The sequence below is a fragment of the Zeugodacus cucurbitae genome, chromosome 3 (genome assembly GCF_028554725.1).
Source record: "Zeugodacus cucurbitae isolate PBARC_wt_2022May chromosome 3, idZeuCucr1.2, whole genome shotgun sequence".
NCBI classification, from domain to species: domain Eukaryota; kingdom Metazoa; phylum Arthropoda; class Insecta; order Diptera; family Tephritidae; genus Zeugodacus; species Zeugodacus cucurbitae.
The window spans coordinates 774,532-791,284 of record NC_071668.1 but is presented as its reverse complement, the minus strand read 5'-3'; the positions used below and the strand labels follow the sequence as shown (position 1 = coordinate 791,284).

General features: G+C 39.1%; 1 protein-coding gene across 5 annotated transcripts; it reads right to left on the bottom strand.

Moving 5' to 3' along the window:
* Positions 1 to 681: 681 nt before the first annotated feature.
* Positions 682 to 15,311, bottom strand: LOC105209672 (uncharacterized). 5 transcript variants are annotated; one of them, XM_054227238.1, is made up of 10 exons: positions 14,902 to 15,311; positions 10,007 to 10,187; positions 9,608 to 9,913; positions 8,057 to 8,158; positions 3,572 to 7,729; positions 3,206 to 3,304; positions 2,315 to 2,398; positions 2,032 to 2,100; positions 1,115 to 1,601; positions 682 to 892 (listed from the first exon to the last, which is right to left on the bottom strand). In XM_054227238.1, exons 2-10 carry the CDS (start codon positions 10,116 to 10,118, stop codon positions 886 to 888), a joined length of 5,424 nt encoding a protein of 1,807 aa, XP_054083213.1. In that variant the 5' UTR covers positions 10,119 to 10,187; positions 14,902 to 15,311; the 3' UTR covers positions 682 to 885. The 5 variants fall into 5 exon arrangements, with proteins under 5 accessions (XP_054083213.1, XP_054083212.1, XP_054083214.1 ...); XM_054227237.1 differs by lacking the exon at positions 14,902 to 15,311 and adding an exon at positions 10,280 to 10,489; XM_054227239.1 differs by lacking the exons at positions 8,057 to 8,158; positions 14,902 to 15,311 and adding an exon at positions 10,280 to 10,488.
* Positions 15,312 to 16,753: the final 1,442 nt, after the last annotated feature.

Below are 16,753 nucleotides of genomic sequence, written 5' to 3'. Positions count from 1 at the left end.
GAGTTTCGATAATCAGCAATATGAAGGCGTCTTCAACATATTCCGGAGAAACCGTAATCGCATTTTTCATGCAGCTGTCCAATGTAGGGCGAGTGTTTTATGCCGAAGCTGTAGGCTGGAACGTGTGACAGATTAACCTGAAATGAATAAACTTGAATGTAAACACACAATCGCAAATATACATACATATATTATTAGAGCAATGCATTGGAGATAAATAAATATTCGTTAAAATACTTGCAGAACTTAAATGTGACTTGCTTAAAAATTTTCTTTCGATTCTCCAATTAAAGTGAAAATGAGTATGAAATCGGTCGCATTGCAAAATAATAGATCTCAATAGTTCCATGGCTAAATAGAGAGACATGTTCAATGTTTGCTCAACGCGGCCTATGGAACTAGGCAAACGCGATTGAGATGCGGTATGATATAAGCTCTTCTCTGGCCCAAAAATGGGCTATGATGAATGGAAAATGACGGTGCTGGACTTGTTCTGTACAACTGATACTATTGTCCATTAAAGAGAAATTAAAATTGTTAGAATTGCGCATGTGCCAAGTACGAGTGTGAGATTTTGTGTGGGATTATATGTATATGAGGGTTTTTTAAGTGGAAATAACATGGGTGTTAAGTACCTTCTCGGGACAGTGTGCGCCCGGTCCTGGCTTATTGTGCTCATCACTCGGGTACTTGAATTTGCCGCGCATTGTGTACATGGGTGGCTTATATTTCATAACCGAGTATTCACCATCGTAGGCACCGGGACCGGGCAGCAACAATGATGGTATTAATCGCGGCTTCTGTCTACCGGCCATGGTGAAGGCCGGCGCTGAACGTATCGGACCTTCCTTGCTGACACCCAAGACGGTGGGTATTTTATAGACATTAGGAGCTGTTGGAGAAATAATATTTGTTGAGTAACGTTTTAAACTGCGTCTAAACAATTGGGGATGATCAAGTTAATTATACACGTAAGTTTGGCGAAATGGATGGATGGGTAAGTCGACGCGCTGGTAAAGCAAAAACAAATTTTATGTGAGATGATTTTTCTTATTGTCCAAATTGTTTGTTTGTATATACAATACATACATACGCACAATCTTACTCATATTACCTTATGATTTTTTCGTGAGTGGCGTTCGCCTCAACAACATATTTGACAGACGAAGTTTTCGAGGATGTGGTTGTTGTAACAGACGTGCCGTCCGGCTGTATCACCGTTTTGGTGATAGTACCGCCTGATTTGACCGCGCTGCCGTCAGCTATACCGTGCGCACTGTGCATTGCCCTACCGTTGTCCAATCCACCATCGACAACCGTGTAAGTCACAGTGGATGAGGTTTTGGTGGCTTTAGCTTTGGCGCTGGCGTTGGCTTTGGGATCGGTGCCGTTGCTCAGGGTGCCGCTGGTAATGTGCTGCGTGACGGTTGTTCTGGTGCTGCTGCGGCCTGCGTGCCCGTTTTCAAGTACATTTTGCTCGCCAACTCTTCGTGTTGTTGTGCTGGTGATTGTGCTCGATGTGCGCTCAACATCATTAGAACAACAATCGGTGGTCTGTGCCACTTCGCCGTTTTGCTGATTCTGGTTTTGATTGGTGCGTACTACAGTGAGAATGTGTGAAATATATACATAAGCACTCGTGTATGTGTTCGGAATTATAGTTATAGTGTGAAGAAGCTACTTCCAAAATGTGTATTTGTGCGAACAAAAGTGTTTTTGAATGCATTATAAACTCTACAAATAGCAGAGAGGTTCCAATGGTGGCCGACTTGATAAAGAAACCGATAAAATATTTGTTTTTATTTTCGTAATTTCATAACTGCTTTAAAGTAGGAATTATCCAGCGGTACTAAAGTGATAAGTAGACAAAGTTTGAAACTTCATTGATTACTGAAATGGCAAATAACTGTCTAGAATGTCAAATTTAGATCTTTATAAATCAAATCGAGCACTCCTGGAACATCTTCTTTTTATACATTCAATATGTATGTATGTAGATAACGGATTAATTTTGGACTTGTGTGCACTTACCTGGACTGGCTAAGCGCCGTTCACGTCTTTGCAAAATGCGATCTTCTACATAAGCACCCTTTGGCAGAGCTGAATATGCGATAAGCACAGGACATGCATGTGAAATATCATTTTTTATGAATACAAAGGTACATACAAAGCAAGGAAAAAACGAAATAATAGGAAAAATAAGAAAAAAGCACATAAAAGCAGAGTATTTACAATTGAATACATACGTCGATGCATATCTACGTATATATACATGTATTTATGGAGTGGAGATTTCTACATCCATAGGACTTACCTGGCATGGGCGCCACTTTGAGACCGAATGTGAAAGCTGGCGAATTGTCTAATTTACAGTTTTCGGGGCGATAGTGACCGGGTGCTTTGAGAATCACAAAGATGAAAATACAAATAAAAACTCACATACACATTCATACATATACGATTGGTGTAAATAATTATAAGGCCCCTTAACCTAGTAAGCGAGCATCAGAATAATACTCGAAAAAATATATAAATTAAGTAAATGTTTCACACCTCAGATGTGGCTTATAGAAATAGACACGCGATAGAAGAGTAGTATAGTAATGAAGTTCAAAGATCTGAAGATACCCTGCAATAAAATCGATCTGCACTACGAGGTGTCTTCAAAAAAATAACGGTAATTTTTTTTTTTGAGAAATAAAATTTAAATATTCATTCGTCTAACTTTATGTTGTCGGCTTCAAAATTGGCACCTTTCGATATGTATGCACTTATGCCAGCCAGTCGAAACACTTCTCAAACTCGATTTTTGGGACCTTTAGCGATGTTTCGTTTACTTGTAAAACTACGGCCCTTTAAGTGTCTCTTTATTTTTGGCCGAAAATAGAGGGTGGGCTTTTGGTAAATTGAAAATTATAAAATTCCCGTTATTTTTTTAACACATCTCGTACTTTATTACTAGTATAACCCGGAAGCCTCTTCGGCTTTCGAAAAGACAGTGATTATCTACCTTTCTTAGTTACCCAAAATACTGGAGTTGGTTCAATGATTTTCACCAAACTAAATCTGACTAAAATTTCAATATTGTATATGCTTCACTTCGGATATATATAAAGTGATCTATGTATGCTTATCCACAACCCATGGGTCAATTGATCTTTGCAAAACAACAAAAATTAAAATAACAAATGTGTTAAAAACGTACCTGGCGCCTCCGTGGCAAGTTTGTCCTTGGGCTTTAAACCAAAACTAAAGGAAGGTGCGTGATCGGGAGTGTGTTTTTCGGGTTCGTATGCAGTGGGTGCTGCGGAGACGTAATATCATTACTTACAGATGTACAAATACTAATGTAAAGTAATTAATCTACGTTGCACATTATAAAGCTATGGCTTGTGAAATCTTCGGACATGACTTTAGATTTCAATAAAGCGTGCAGTCGTAAATGCAAATACTAGTGCATATAGTTTATTTGATTTTTCTTAAAAGCTCTATGTGTGCAATATGTATATATATACCATATGTGTAGATATAATATGCAATAAGAAGTTGTCGACACATATAGCGGTCTTACCTGGGGTTTCACTGATTGATTCGTGAGTCACTTTTAAGCCAAATGTGTACGCGGGACCTCGATCCAGGTTAATCTTCTCGAATTCATATTGCCCTGGTGCTGGAGATTCATTTCTAACGTGAGGATTTGTTTTTATGCCAAAGGAGTAAGCTGGGGACTGGTCAAGGTTACATTCTTCCGGTTTATAATCACATGGCGATGGTGTGTATTCTATGTGTTTGACGAATTTTCGGCTGTTTATGGTGAAAGCTGGAGTATGGTCTAGACGGACCTTTTCGGGATAATATTCACCCGGCGCCGGTGTATCGCTAACCTTCTGCACATCCCTTCGCCCAACAATGGTAAATGCAGGTGCGTGGTCAAGCTTCACTGCTTCTGGTGCATAATCACCAGGAGCGGGCGTATCGTTACTAACTTTGGGATTATGCTTTCCCGCCATTGTATACGATGGGGTATTGTCAAGACGAACTTTCTCAGGGCAATAAGCTCCTGGTGCCGGTGTGTCACTGGGTTTTTGAAGGTTGTGGCGACCACCCATTGAATACGCAGGAGTATGATCGAGTCTGACCTTCTCCGGACAGTAATCTCCAGGTGCGGGTGTGTCATTATTGAGTTTTGGATCGTGTTTTCCCGCCATTGTGTATGATGGGGTATTGTCAAGACGAACTTTCTCAGGGCAATAAGCTCCTGGTGCCGGTGTGTCACTGGGTTTTTGAAGGTTGTGGCGACCACCCATTGAATACGCAGGAGTATGATCGAGTCTGACCTTCTCCGGACAGTAATCTCCAGGAGCGGGTGTATCGTTATTCTGTTTGGGATCGTGTTTTCCCGCCATTGTGTATGATGGGGTATTGTCAAGACGAACTTTTTCAGGGCAATAAGCCCCTGGCGCCGGTGTGTCACTGGGTTTTTGAAGGTTGTGGCGACCACCCATTGAATACGCAGGAGTATGATCGAGTCTGACCTTCTCCGGACAGTAATCTCCAGGAGCGGGTGTATCGTTATTCTGTTTGGGATCGTGTTTTCCCGCCATTGTGTATGATGGGGTATTGTCAAGACGAACTTTTTCAGGGCAATAAGCCCCTGGCGCCGGTGTGTCACTGGGTTTTTGAAGGTTGTGGCGACCACCCATTGAATACGCAGGAGTATGATCGAGTCTGACCTTCTCCGGACAGTAATCTCCAGGTGCGGGTGTGTCATTATTGAGTTTTGGATCGTGTTTTCCCGCCATTGTGTATGATGGGGTATTGTCAAGACGAACTTTTTCAGGGCAATAAGCCCCTGGCGCCGGTGTGTCACTGGGTTTTTGAAGGTTGTGGCGACCACCCATTGAATACGCAGGAGTATGATCGAGTCTGACCTTCTCCGGACAGTAATCTCCAGGAGCGGGTGTATCGTTATTCTGTTTGGGATCGTGTTTTCCCGCCATTGTGTATGATGGGGTATTGTCAAGACGAACTTTCTCAGGGCAATAAGCTCCTGGTGCCGGTGTGTCACTGGGTTTTTGAAGGTTGTGACGACCACCCATTGAATACGCAGGAGTATGATCGAGTCTGACCTTTTCCGGACAGTAATCTCCAGGAGCGGGTGTATCGTTATTCAGTTTTGGATCGTGTTTTCCCGCCATTGTGTATGATGGGGTATTGTCAAGACGAACTTTCTCAGGGCAATAAGCTCCTGGTGCCGGTGTGTCACTGGGTTTTTGAAGGTTGTGACGACCACCCATTGAATACGCAGGAGTATGATCGAGTCTGACCTTCTCCGAACAGTAATCTCCAGGTGCGGGTGTGTCATTATTGAGTTTTGGATCGTGTTTTCCCGCCATTGTGTATGATGGGGTATTGTCAAGACGAACTTTCTCAGGGCAATAAGCTCCTGGTGCCGGTGTGTCACTGGGTTTTTGAAGGTTGTGACGACCACCCATTGAATACGCAGGAGTATGATCGAGTCTGACCTTCTCCGGACAGTAATCTCCAGGAGCGGGTGTATCGTTATTCTGTTTGGGATCGTGTTTTCCCGCCATTGTGTATGATGGGGTATTGTCAAGACGAACTTTTTCAGGGCAATAAGCCCCTGGCGCCGGTGTGTCACTGGGTTTTTGAAGGTTGTGGCGACCACCCATTGAATACGCAGGAGTATGATCGAGTCTGACCTTCTCCGGACAGTAATCTCCAGGAGCGGGTGTATCGTTATTCAGTTTTGGATCGTGTTTTCCCGCCATTGTGTATGATGGGGTATTGTCAAGACGAACTTTCTCAGGGCAATAAGCTCCTGGTGCCGGTGTGTCACTGGGTTTTTGAAGGTTGTGGCGACCACCCATTGAATACGCAGGAGTATGATCGAGTCTGACCTTCTCCGGACAGTAATCTCCAGGAGCGGGTGTATCGTTATTCTGTTTGGGATCGTGTTTTCCCGCCATTGTGTATGATGGGGTATTGTCAAGACGAACTTTCTCAGGGCAATAAGCTCCTGGTGCCGGTGTGTCACTGGGTTTTTGAAGGTTGTGACGACCACCCATTGAATACGCAGGAGTATGATCGAGTCTGACCTTTTCCGGACAGTAATCTCCAGGAGCGGGTGTATCGTTATTCAGTTTTGGATCGTGTTTTCCCGCCATTGTGTATGATGGGGTATTGTCAAGACGAACTTTCTCAGGGCAATAAGCTCCTGGTGCCGGTGTGTCACTGGGTTTTTGAAGGTTGTGACGACCACCCATTGAATACGCAGGAGTATGATCGAGTCTGACCTTCTCCGGACAGTAATCTCCAGGTGCGGGTGTGTCATTATTGGGTTTTGGATCGTGTTTTCCCGCCATTGTGTATGATGGGGTATTGTCAAGACGAACTTTCTCAGGGCAATAAGCTCCTGGTGCCGGTGTGTCACTGGGTTTTTGAAGGTTGTGGCGACCACCCATTGAATACGCAGGAGTATGATCGAGTCTGACCTTCTCCGGACAGTAATCTCCAGGAGCGGGTGTATCGTTATTCAGTTTTGGATCGTGTTTTCCCGCCATTGTGTATGATGGGGTATTGTCAAGACGAACTTTCTCAGGGCAATAAGCTCCTGGTGCAGGTGTATCACTGGGTTTTTGAAGGTTGTGGCGACCACCCATTGAATACGCAGGTGTATGATCGAGTCTGACCTTCTCCGGACAGTAATCTCCAGGAGCGGGTGTATCGTTAGTGAGTTTTGGATCGTGTTTTCCCGCTATTGTGTATGATGGGGTATTGTCAAGACGAACTTTCTCAGGGCAATAAGCTCCTGGTGCCGGTGTGTCACTGGGTTTTTGAAGGTTGTGGCGACCACCCATTGAATACGCAGGAGTATGATCGAGTCTGACCTTCTCCGGATAGTAATCTCCAGGAGCGGGTGTATCGTTATTCTGTTTGGGATCGTGTTTTCCCGCCATTGTGTATGATGGGGTATTGTCAAGACGAACTTTCTCAGGGCAATAAGCTCCTGGTGCAGGTGTATCACTGGGTTTTTGAAGGTTGTGGCGACCACCCATTGAATACGCAGGAGTATGATCGAGTCTGACCTTCTCCGGACAGTAATCTCCAGGAGCGGGTGTATCGTTATTGAGTTTTGGATCGTGTTTTCCCGCCATTGTGTATGATGGGGTATTGTCAAGACGAACTTTCTCAGGACAATAAGCTCCTGGTGCCGGTGTTTCACTGGGTTTTTGAAGGTTGTGACGACCTCCCATTGAATACGAAGGAGTATGATCGAGTCTCACCTTCTCCGGACAGTAATCTCCAGGTGCGGGTGTGTCGTTATTGAGTTTTGGATCGTGTTTTCCAGCCATTGTGTATGATGGGGTATTGTCAAGACGAACTTTTTCAGGGCAATAAGCTCCTGGTGCCGGTGTGTCGATGGTTTTTTGAAGGTTGTGACGACCACCCATAGAATACGCAGGGGTATAATCGAGTCTGACCTTCTCAGGACAATAATTTCCTGGGCCAGGGGTTTCATTAACTGAAATCTTAGCATTTCTTCCGCTTATGGTATAAGCCGGAGTATTGCCTAAACGAACGTTTTCGGGGCAATATGTTCCTGGTGCAGGAGAGTCGTTGAATTTATGAATGTCATGTCTGCCCGCGATTGAAAAGGCAGGACTGTGATCTAAACGAATTTTTTCCGTTTGGTAGTCACCGGGTGCTATTTGAATAAAAAATAATTGTTGGTACATTTGTTGAGTTATGTAGCATGATGGGGGCTTGGAACATACATATGTACGTATGTATGTTTATACAAAAATATTGACTTCAGTTAAGCACGGTCAAACGACATTTTAGTATAAGCTCATATTAATGTTAATTACTTTACGATGCAAATGGCAAAGCCGTGATTACTTTCTCATCATTTACATGAGCATTCAAATGTGTATGTATGTATGTATATATTATACTATAAGTTGCAATCTAATAATCTTTTTCTGTGTACTAAATGTATGTATTGACTAGTATCTACCGTATAACGCATTACCTGGAGTCGCCTTTTCGAAGCTGAGCTTTGTTCTTCTACCAAAAGTGTAGCTCGGTGCTTTCTTTTTAATAAATGATACCTCTGGGCGATAGCTATTTGGCGCTATTTATTACCAGCATTCCATTAAATAATTTTGGTTATTTACCATTATTGGAAGAGAAATAAAAATGTGGAATTAAAAGAGGTCTTGAGCGCTGGACGAATGTGAATCCTTTCATTTTGGGTTATTGAGTTAAAGAAATTTGCTTGGAGAGACATGCCAAAAGCATACAATCATTCAACGGCATGCACATACTACAAAGCATACACCGTTCATACATACATACATACAACGATATATACATACATGTATGTATCATTTAAGGAAAGATCAAATACATAAGAAAGATTAATTACAAAAGAGTACTCATACATATGCTCACGGAGAGTATTTGCGGTATTCAAGGTATCAATTATTTATAATCACTAAGCTGTCACTTTTCTATTCTAGTTTTATGAAATATGAAATGGTTGTGAGTATTAGAATATAATAAATAATGTAATAAATTAAATAAAATGATATTTTCTCCAAAATATCTTAGATGATACCTCTTCTCTTACTGTGTTTGTCTGAGTCAGCGCTCAAAAGAAACGGGAAATAACTTCCGAATGTTCTTGTAGTAAAACTCGATCCTTTACTCTCTAATCCTGGTATTTTTTTAATAATTAAGGCAATTGGAAAATTGAAGATATTAGAGACCGGTTGTTAAATCATGACTATTTGCTCTTAGAAAGCTTTAAATATCACAACAACTAACTCTTCATTGCATAAATAATAAGAAAATGAAATAGATCTACTTTTGCATATCTATTGTCTACATAAGCCTAGAATATAATATAATCGATACTATGTGAAACTATGTTCTTTCATACTACTACGTATGTATGTATGTATTTAGGTGTCAGAGGTGTGAAATGATTCAGTGTATGATTTAAATAGAGGTGGTCAAATATTTCAAATTTACATGAAGCTTTCTGTTCAATACTCGCAAGTTAACAAACCAACTCACTACACTACGAAGAATTCAAAAGCGATTAATAATTTACCTCCGATCTGGTTAGACTTTTTGATTTCTTATCACTATCATATGACATATGGTGCGCAGGTATGTAAGCTCATACGGGGCTTTCATACGTTAATGAACAGAAGCACACACATTATTGATTCGGTGTTAAAGCATGGTTGGGCGTCATCTAAAATTCCAATTATTTGATTTGTTTGAATGAAAAACTCATCGACATAGAACTGAAACATTTAAAAGTTATGAATGGGGCACATGCATTGGATGTGTGTTAATAATGAACAATGAATGACCTTAGTACCAAATACGTGATCGAAAGCTTTAAGGTAGGTGTGTATTAGAAATTGGACCGGCATTAGATATCATAAGTCAAACAAAAGTGCGGAATGCCCATCCATCCATCCATAAACAAATAGTTAATAGATTTGATGATTATCTGATGAAGACCTATAGCAATGGCTTAACTTTTCAAGGCACCAAATTAACTTACCAGGAGTTAGGTTTGGCTTCTCATTTGGCGGCTTTTGGCCGAACGAATACTTGGGTGTGGCGTCGACGACGGCCTTTGCAGATCGATCCACATCGTATTCGCCGGGAGCGGGCGTTCTGAATAGTGTTTTGTCTTTGGGGCGACTACGCAAACTCGCTGCTGGTGGCGTGGCCTTTCCTTTCATACCTAAACCGGAGACATCGTATTGCGCTGGCCCAGGTCCAATTGAATCGAAGTTACTGCGATGTTTCTGCCCAAAGGTAAATGCTGGAGCGCCTGGTTTCTTCGAGTCGGGTACTTTCTTGCCTAGCGTGAATTTTAAACGGTATATTATACAACCACTCATAAAGTTTTCGCAAGTTTTCTTATGCTTGATTGGAATTTGAAACTAAATCGTACCGACTAACGTTGGTAGTTGCACACACGCTGGTCCCGGACTAGAAGTCTCCGCGGCAATTTTACCGCGACGCACAGTCGGTGTCCAAGGTCTTTGTTCGATGCCGGTGCCCATGGTCAGCAGTCGTTTCTTATTTACTGGTTCACAGGGTCCGCGTATCTTTTTCGTCTTTGCTGCCTTGCTCTATGGGAAGAAATAACCATAAATACATTTATATGTATATATGTATGTAAACAGTCGCGCGTTTATATGATCCAGGGGAATTTTCAATTTACCACAGTCACCATTTTGCTCGTATTGAGATCTATTATTTAAGCAATATTTGCAAGAGAATTACGTGTTTTGTTGTTTTTACAGATTAATTGAAATGTGTAGAGAAATAAGGCACATAAAAAAACGACTTTGACACATTAGAATTGTGTTTATCAGAGCAGGTTCTCAGGCAACTGTTTTCATTCAAAATAATTATTCACAAAATACGATACTTAACACAATTTTTTTGTTTGTTTTTGCAATAAAAAGTAGAAGTTTTAGTGAAAAGAGAAGCAAACTAGATAATACTATAAGACTATCATTTACTATATGTGGGGAATATCTCATATCTCATATTTTATATTTCATTTATTGAATACATGTCTCTCTCTCTCATATATACAAAATCCTAACATACATATGTATATGTAGACCAATGCTAGTATAAATATGCCTACATGGTATCATGCATTCAGACTCTAACAACAGCTGACTGACTAGCTTTTAGCTAGCATGCATCGATTGTGTCTACAGAAACACAAATGCACACATGCAAAGGAATGTCATGAAGAACGTCACATTTTCTAGGACAACCATTATTTTAATGGCGTAGTGAAGCGGAACAAAACAAAGCACCTATATTTCGAAATTTTCGGTCACAATGGATAATGTTTACAGACACACATACATACATACATATACATATGTACTAGAGCTCTTGGTATACGACTAATCGACTAACCGAATTAACCGAATAGGGCATTATTCGAATAATAATATTCGGTTTGCACTATTCGGATAGTCGTCAGTCATCGACTATTCGATTAACCGCTCATTTCCGACTATCCGGTTAACCGTTCGTTGTCGACTATTCGAATAGTGTAAGTTCATTAAATTTCTATTTTTGTTGAAAAATGTGAAACACAGGAAAAATGCGCACAATTGACATTTTCACAAGTAAAAATAAACAAAACTCAAAGGTTTGGATTTCAAACAATTTTCATTTCTTCGAATAGTGACAGTATAATTATTCGAATAACCGCAGTAGAACGACTATTCGAATAGTCGTAACATTGCGACTAATCAAATAGTACTAACCGGTTAATATTCGTACGAGCGGTTACAAACCGGATATTCGAATAATCGGTTTTCAGGTCAATCGAATAATTTTAAGAGTCCTAATATGTACGTATATCACTAAACAATTGTGTCTGTTTGCATGGTGTTGTGGTGATGGTAAACGTATTTTTGATTGGTTGCCCTCATTTTGATTTACCTTAACATTATTTTGGTATATTTTGGAGTTCGGTTGTTAGTGGCGACGTGTTTGGCCGATGAGGGGTGGCATAGCGATTGAGGTAGGTTTGTTATAAGACGACCAAATCGAAATATCTCTACAGACCTCATTGAGTTCCGAATAAAAAACCATCTGCGGTAATTTCCTATGATTTGTCGACTATTATATCGGACTTTTCAAGGGTAGCAACAACATTTCAGAAACCTTCGTGTTAATTTGTCATGCAATCATTCGAAATTGATGGAAAAAATAATAATTACAATCATAATATAGACGGAAATTAAGCATTGCGTAAATTAGTTTTGCTTACACTTTATAGGAGTATATGTATCGGTCTGAGGCCGCAACTTCATAGAAAAATATGTATATAGCAAAGGTACATATGTAGTTAGTTCTGAATACTCTATTCAAGTGTCCAAAATAACTCTTCGATCGTTAAAAATAAAATAATTTTTTCAAAAAAGTACAATAGCATAATATGCCTTGAAGCCAGAGATGCTTTATGTCCACACACACACAAGAGAGTTGTGAAGCTCCAAACAGTGAAATGTTGCTCATACGCCAAGTGGCCCAGTTGCTTATACGAGTATATGGGACTGTAAACACTTTTAGTAAAATAGTAAAGAAACCTCAAGTATAAACTTGATTCATTAGTGATATTTTTATACAATATTGAATCCATATTTCTAAACGCATATACTCGTATGTGTGTCTTGATTAGAAGAACGATCACGGTGAACTCGCATTGAAAAACTATACATCATTGTCGCCCACACAACTGAATGACTGACTGTTTGAGACATGTTTTTGTGTCATCAGATATTGCGTTACATTATGTAGCTGATTCAATAGCTTGAACACACATACATACATGCAAATAAATACAGACATGTCTACGGCCGTTTATTCTTAGCTATATATGGAAATGACATACAGACATAGGTGTATTCTGTTTAAGATTCAATGAAATGCGCTGTTAAAAAATTAAATTAAAATGCCAGACAAACTGTATAAAATGCGGAGGATGAAAATTCTAATTTTGTTGAAGAAAGTTTTCTATTGAAATACTATACTCGTGTGCAAATATGGATAATGCTGCAAGCATTCAAAAATCCAATATTTATATACGACTATACTCATTCACAAGTGATAGATGACAAACAATTATTTTGACCCGATAAATTTTCGTGGTTGTTAATGTAACGTTGGGTCATATAATAATCTATAAATGGTTATGAAACAAAGTTTACATTTCTTCAAATTTAGAAACATTTCACCGCCAATCTGAGGCCATTATGAGAATCTATGTGCATATATATGTATGTATGCTTGCGTATAAATCAGTCTTAATATTGCTAGCATGATTTCATATTTTATAATGGGAATTTAATTTGATTTTTTTCTCTCAGCGAGATGAGGTAATACACATATTTAAATCGAAGTCAAAAGACTGGAGTTTTTTTTTACGAATGGCACGGGGAGAGCAAAAGAGCAATAGCACAATAAAATACAAAATTAAATACCAAAGAGCATTAGGTATATACATATGTAAATAGTGAGTGGATATAAAACAAATGACGTCAATTTTAAAGTAACAAGTTTTCAAACGCAAATTAGCCGCTTGATATACTATTTTCCATATGCATAACACAAGTTACTGTTATTATATACAATCAGATTTTTGTTGTAAACTTTCACAAGCGTTGCTTAACGCGCTTTCACGGAAGAAAACGCTGAAAAGTGTCGTTGACATATTGGCCCAACATTTGGTTGCTTGCCAAAAAACAGATCTGGTTCAACTGATCGATAATGCAAACTCACGTACATATATACTGTGGCATATACATATGTAAATGTAAATTCGCGGACACTTTGTGAGGTGACTTTGTGGCCGTTTGGCCGCTTTACGAAATGAGCTTACTTGGCTTAGCTGGCTAATATGTACGCTTGCCGATCACTGATCACTGATCGCGTTGGTGGTGCGGAAATTGCATTTTACAAACACACACACACACGCACATAAGTGTGTATGTACTTATTCGGAAATGAACACCGTTCGCTTGTCTCAATTAAAGTGCTACAATTCGGCACCTCAACCACCTATTCCGGTTCGTTTGAAAGATTGGCTCTTTTTCATGATGTCGTGAGTTCATAAGCGGGAAATGGTAAATGAGATTAGCTGTGAAATCTAAAGACCGGTTTCTTATGCTGATGTCATACATCTGTTTTGCTTTCAATACTTGTACGCAAATATTTATATGCACAATGTTTTTACATAGTAATTCTGTATGTTTCAAGAGGCTGATTTGCTTTGATTGTTATTATCGCTTGGAGGGTATAACCTCACCTACTCAACTATGTATGTACGTACATATGTATACATTTATTCTATATTTATAAAACGTTTCTAAACCGCAATATCAACTTTTACAAGTGAATGTGTATACTTATGTAATTAAACCATAAGCGAATACAAATTGCATATGACATAATATATCATTATATTTATGTATGTACAAAGAAAAGATAGGAATAATCATATACATACATACATACTTACAAAAGATCGTTAGAATATCTAAATCATAGTTGAGATTAGACAAGATTTGCACATACTAACCCAGAGCATATACATATCTGTATATTTACATATGTTTATATATAAATAATTTACATTCAATCAATCCCAAAACAATTAATTTATTCAAATATCTACAAAATCTAAACTATTAATTAAATGTTTATGGAGAAGATGTTGTCTTAAATGGCAATAGCCGATCACTATCCGATTATTTTCATTCGTAGTTCAGATCCCCTCAACCTTAATAATGTTCGCAAAATGTGAAAATTATAATGAGAAATTTACTTATTTGGCTATTTCCGCAGCATTCATTAAATATTCCCTGCCGCAAGCGCACACATACATATGTACATCCATTTATATGGAACAATCTGTAAATCGGAACGTTTTCGAAAACATTTTGAATGAAAAAACAAAAAACAATAACACCAGCAGCGATGCCGCCCATCCCATAGCGATCCCATTGCAGTTTGCGGCAATCAGTCAATGAACTGAAACAACAATGCAACAACATTAAAACATACACACACACACACACGAAACTAGCGCATACACACACAGATACGTACACCGCATTTGCATGTACATATGTTGCATGTGATTGCATTGAAGTGCACCAAATGGTGCACCCTCGACACCGCAAGCGCCTCAAACACTGGCAGCCCACAGTGGCAATGTCAAAAAGCCGCCCACTTTCCGTCTACGGCGCTGCCTTTTATTTTGTTTTTTTATTTGTTGTTTTTGTAATTATATTTTTTTTTGTTTACCTTGCTTGCCTCTCCGCGAGACGTCTATTCGGTGGTTAGCAATATTTCCTCAAGCGGACCTTCTATGCTCGGGGAAATAGCTATGCTCACTCGGAAAACGCGCTTACACTCCTTGCGGCGTTTACTTACAAATACCACAGTTAACAGTTTAAGAAGTAGGAAAATGTGTGTTATTTCTCGATTTCGTGTTTCACTTGTTACTAATTATGTTTCTAAGATTCGCAGACTTTTAGTTAGTTTGTTTTTTTTTACATGCGTTGTTCTTTTTTGTTGTTTATACACAAGTGTTATTACTTTTCGCCGTAGCTTGGAAGATTAATTGATTGCTTATTGAGTACTCGTAGAGGTGCAATGGAGCGATTATGCGATTTTCGGCAAACTGTTCGGATTGGCGGTTGAGCTACAACTGACACGTTTAATGCTAGCGCTGCTAGTTTTCGTCTAATTTGGAAGAGCAAGCTTGAAGTTAGTATGGTAGGTTTGGCGCTCGAGAGCTTACAAAAAGCTCCCGCAATCGTTAAGGTGTTGTGTCAAATCTAAATAAAGTGAAGTTATTCACTCAACGGGTGAGTGAGTATGTGCGTGTTTATTTGTTAAATTTGCCTGAACAATAGGCTGGTTGAATTGAATATTATTGATTAAGTATTTAAGCATTTGAAAACACAATTCATTTAATTTTTTTTTTTATTTCTATATATGTATTTAAATTGCAAATTTTAATATAAACGGAACTCATTAAAAGTCTTCGTACTTTGCACCTGCTTTTTGGTCAGCGCTCTCATTATGTTTCAAAATCTCTTGAAGACTTCAATAATTGTCTCTTTGAAGTAAAAACCTAATACTAGCGCCAAGATAGTATCCTTAAATTTGTTCGGGTCTTACCACATTGGTATAAAAATACTTAATACGACTTCAAAACTTTTTTCCGTTAATTCATCAATCCCATTACATTTTTCGAAACGTTGACCAATGCAAATCGAGATTCCAGCTGCAGACGTGTATTTGGGTAAAAGCACGGGACTCACCTTGTGACATTGTCATTTTAGTCAGTTTTTAGAACGCAATATTTCGACCTGGCGGCGTCGATCGTCAATTTAATTCAATTAAACGAGCTTTTGTGTACATATTCATGTGCAATTTAACGAAATCCAACATGTCAAACGAGCGCATAAACACGCAGCACCTGAACGATTTTCTTAATTGAACTCTCGTCAAAGCAAAAATATATGAACATTTCTGGAAACAGTGCGCGCACATTGAGAAAAATGGAGTAAAATATTCAAAAAACGCACTTTCGAATTTTTACATCAACAGCGGTCCGTTACAATTCAAACCAAAAGGGGCTTTGAGAGCTTTTGAGAAAACCGGCGTAAACCATATAATTGGGTTTTGTGGGTCGAAGAGCTTTTTTCATTCATTTGGCATAGAGGTAAGCGCTCAAATTGGTTGTATTTATTATATAACGATTTATTTGTGCCTATAAAGATATGATAGTCTTGTTTAAACTGTATGAAAAATACATGCATGTTTTCAAGTCTAGCTTAAATTGAAAAAGTTCCGATTAGATTTTCTTTGCGCTTTTCTCTTTAATTTGTAGGTGTTTTTATTTAAATATGTAATTTTAAGGCGAATTTTTTGCGTTAGCTCTTACAGTTGAACGCGACAACCTTAGCCCACACAATTTCTCGCTTAAACGGCAGTCTATGCGTGTACGTTCTAAATAAATTGAAATGAAATTCTAGCAAATAAATTGCCTACATGTACTCATATACAAACCATTCGAAAAGTGACGTTGTTGAATTTTGTGCCCACACTTTGTGCAACTGTGTACCCCACTGATGTTGAAGAGATA

Coding starts and splice junctions, on each gene's coding strand:
- LOC105209672 (XM_054227237.1), bottom strand. Junction 7,730..8,056: donor CTTCGAAAAGGCGACTCCAG/GTAATGCGTTAT, acceptor TTATTCAAATAG/CACCCGGTGACTACCAAACG. Junction 3,305..3,571: donor ATCAATCAGTGAAACCCCAG/GTAAGACCGCTA, acceptor ACGTCTCCGCAG/CACCCACTGCATACGAACCC.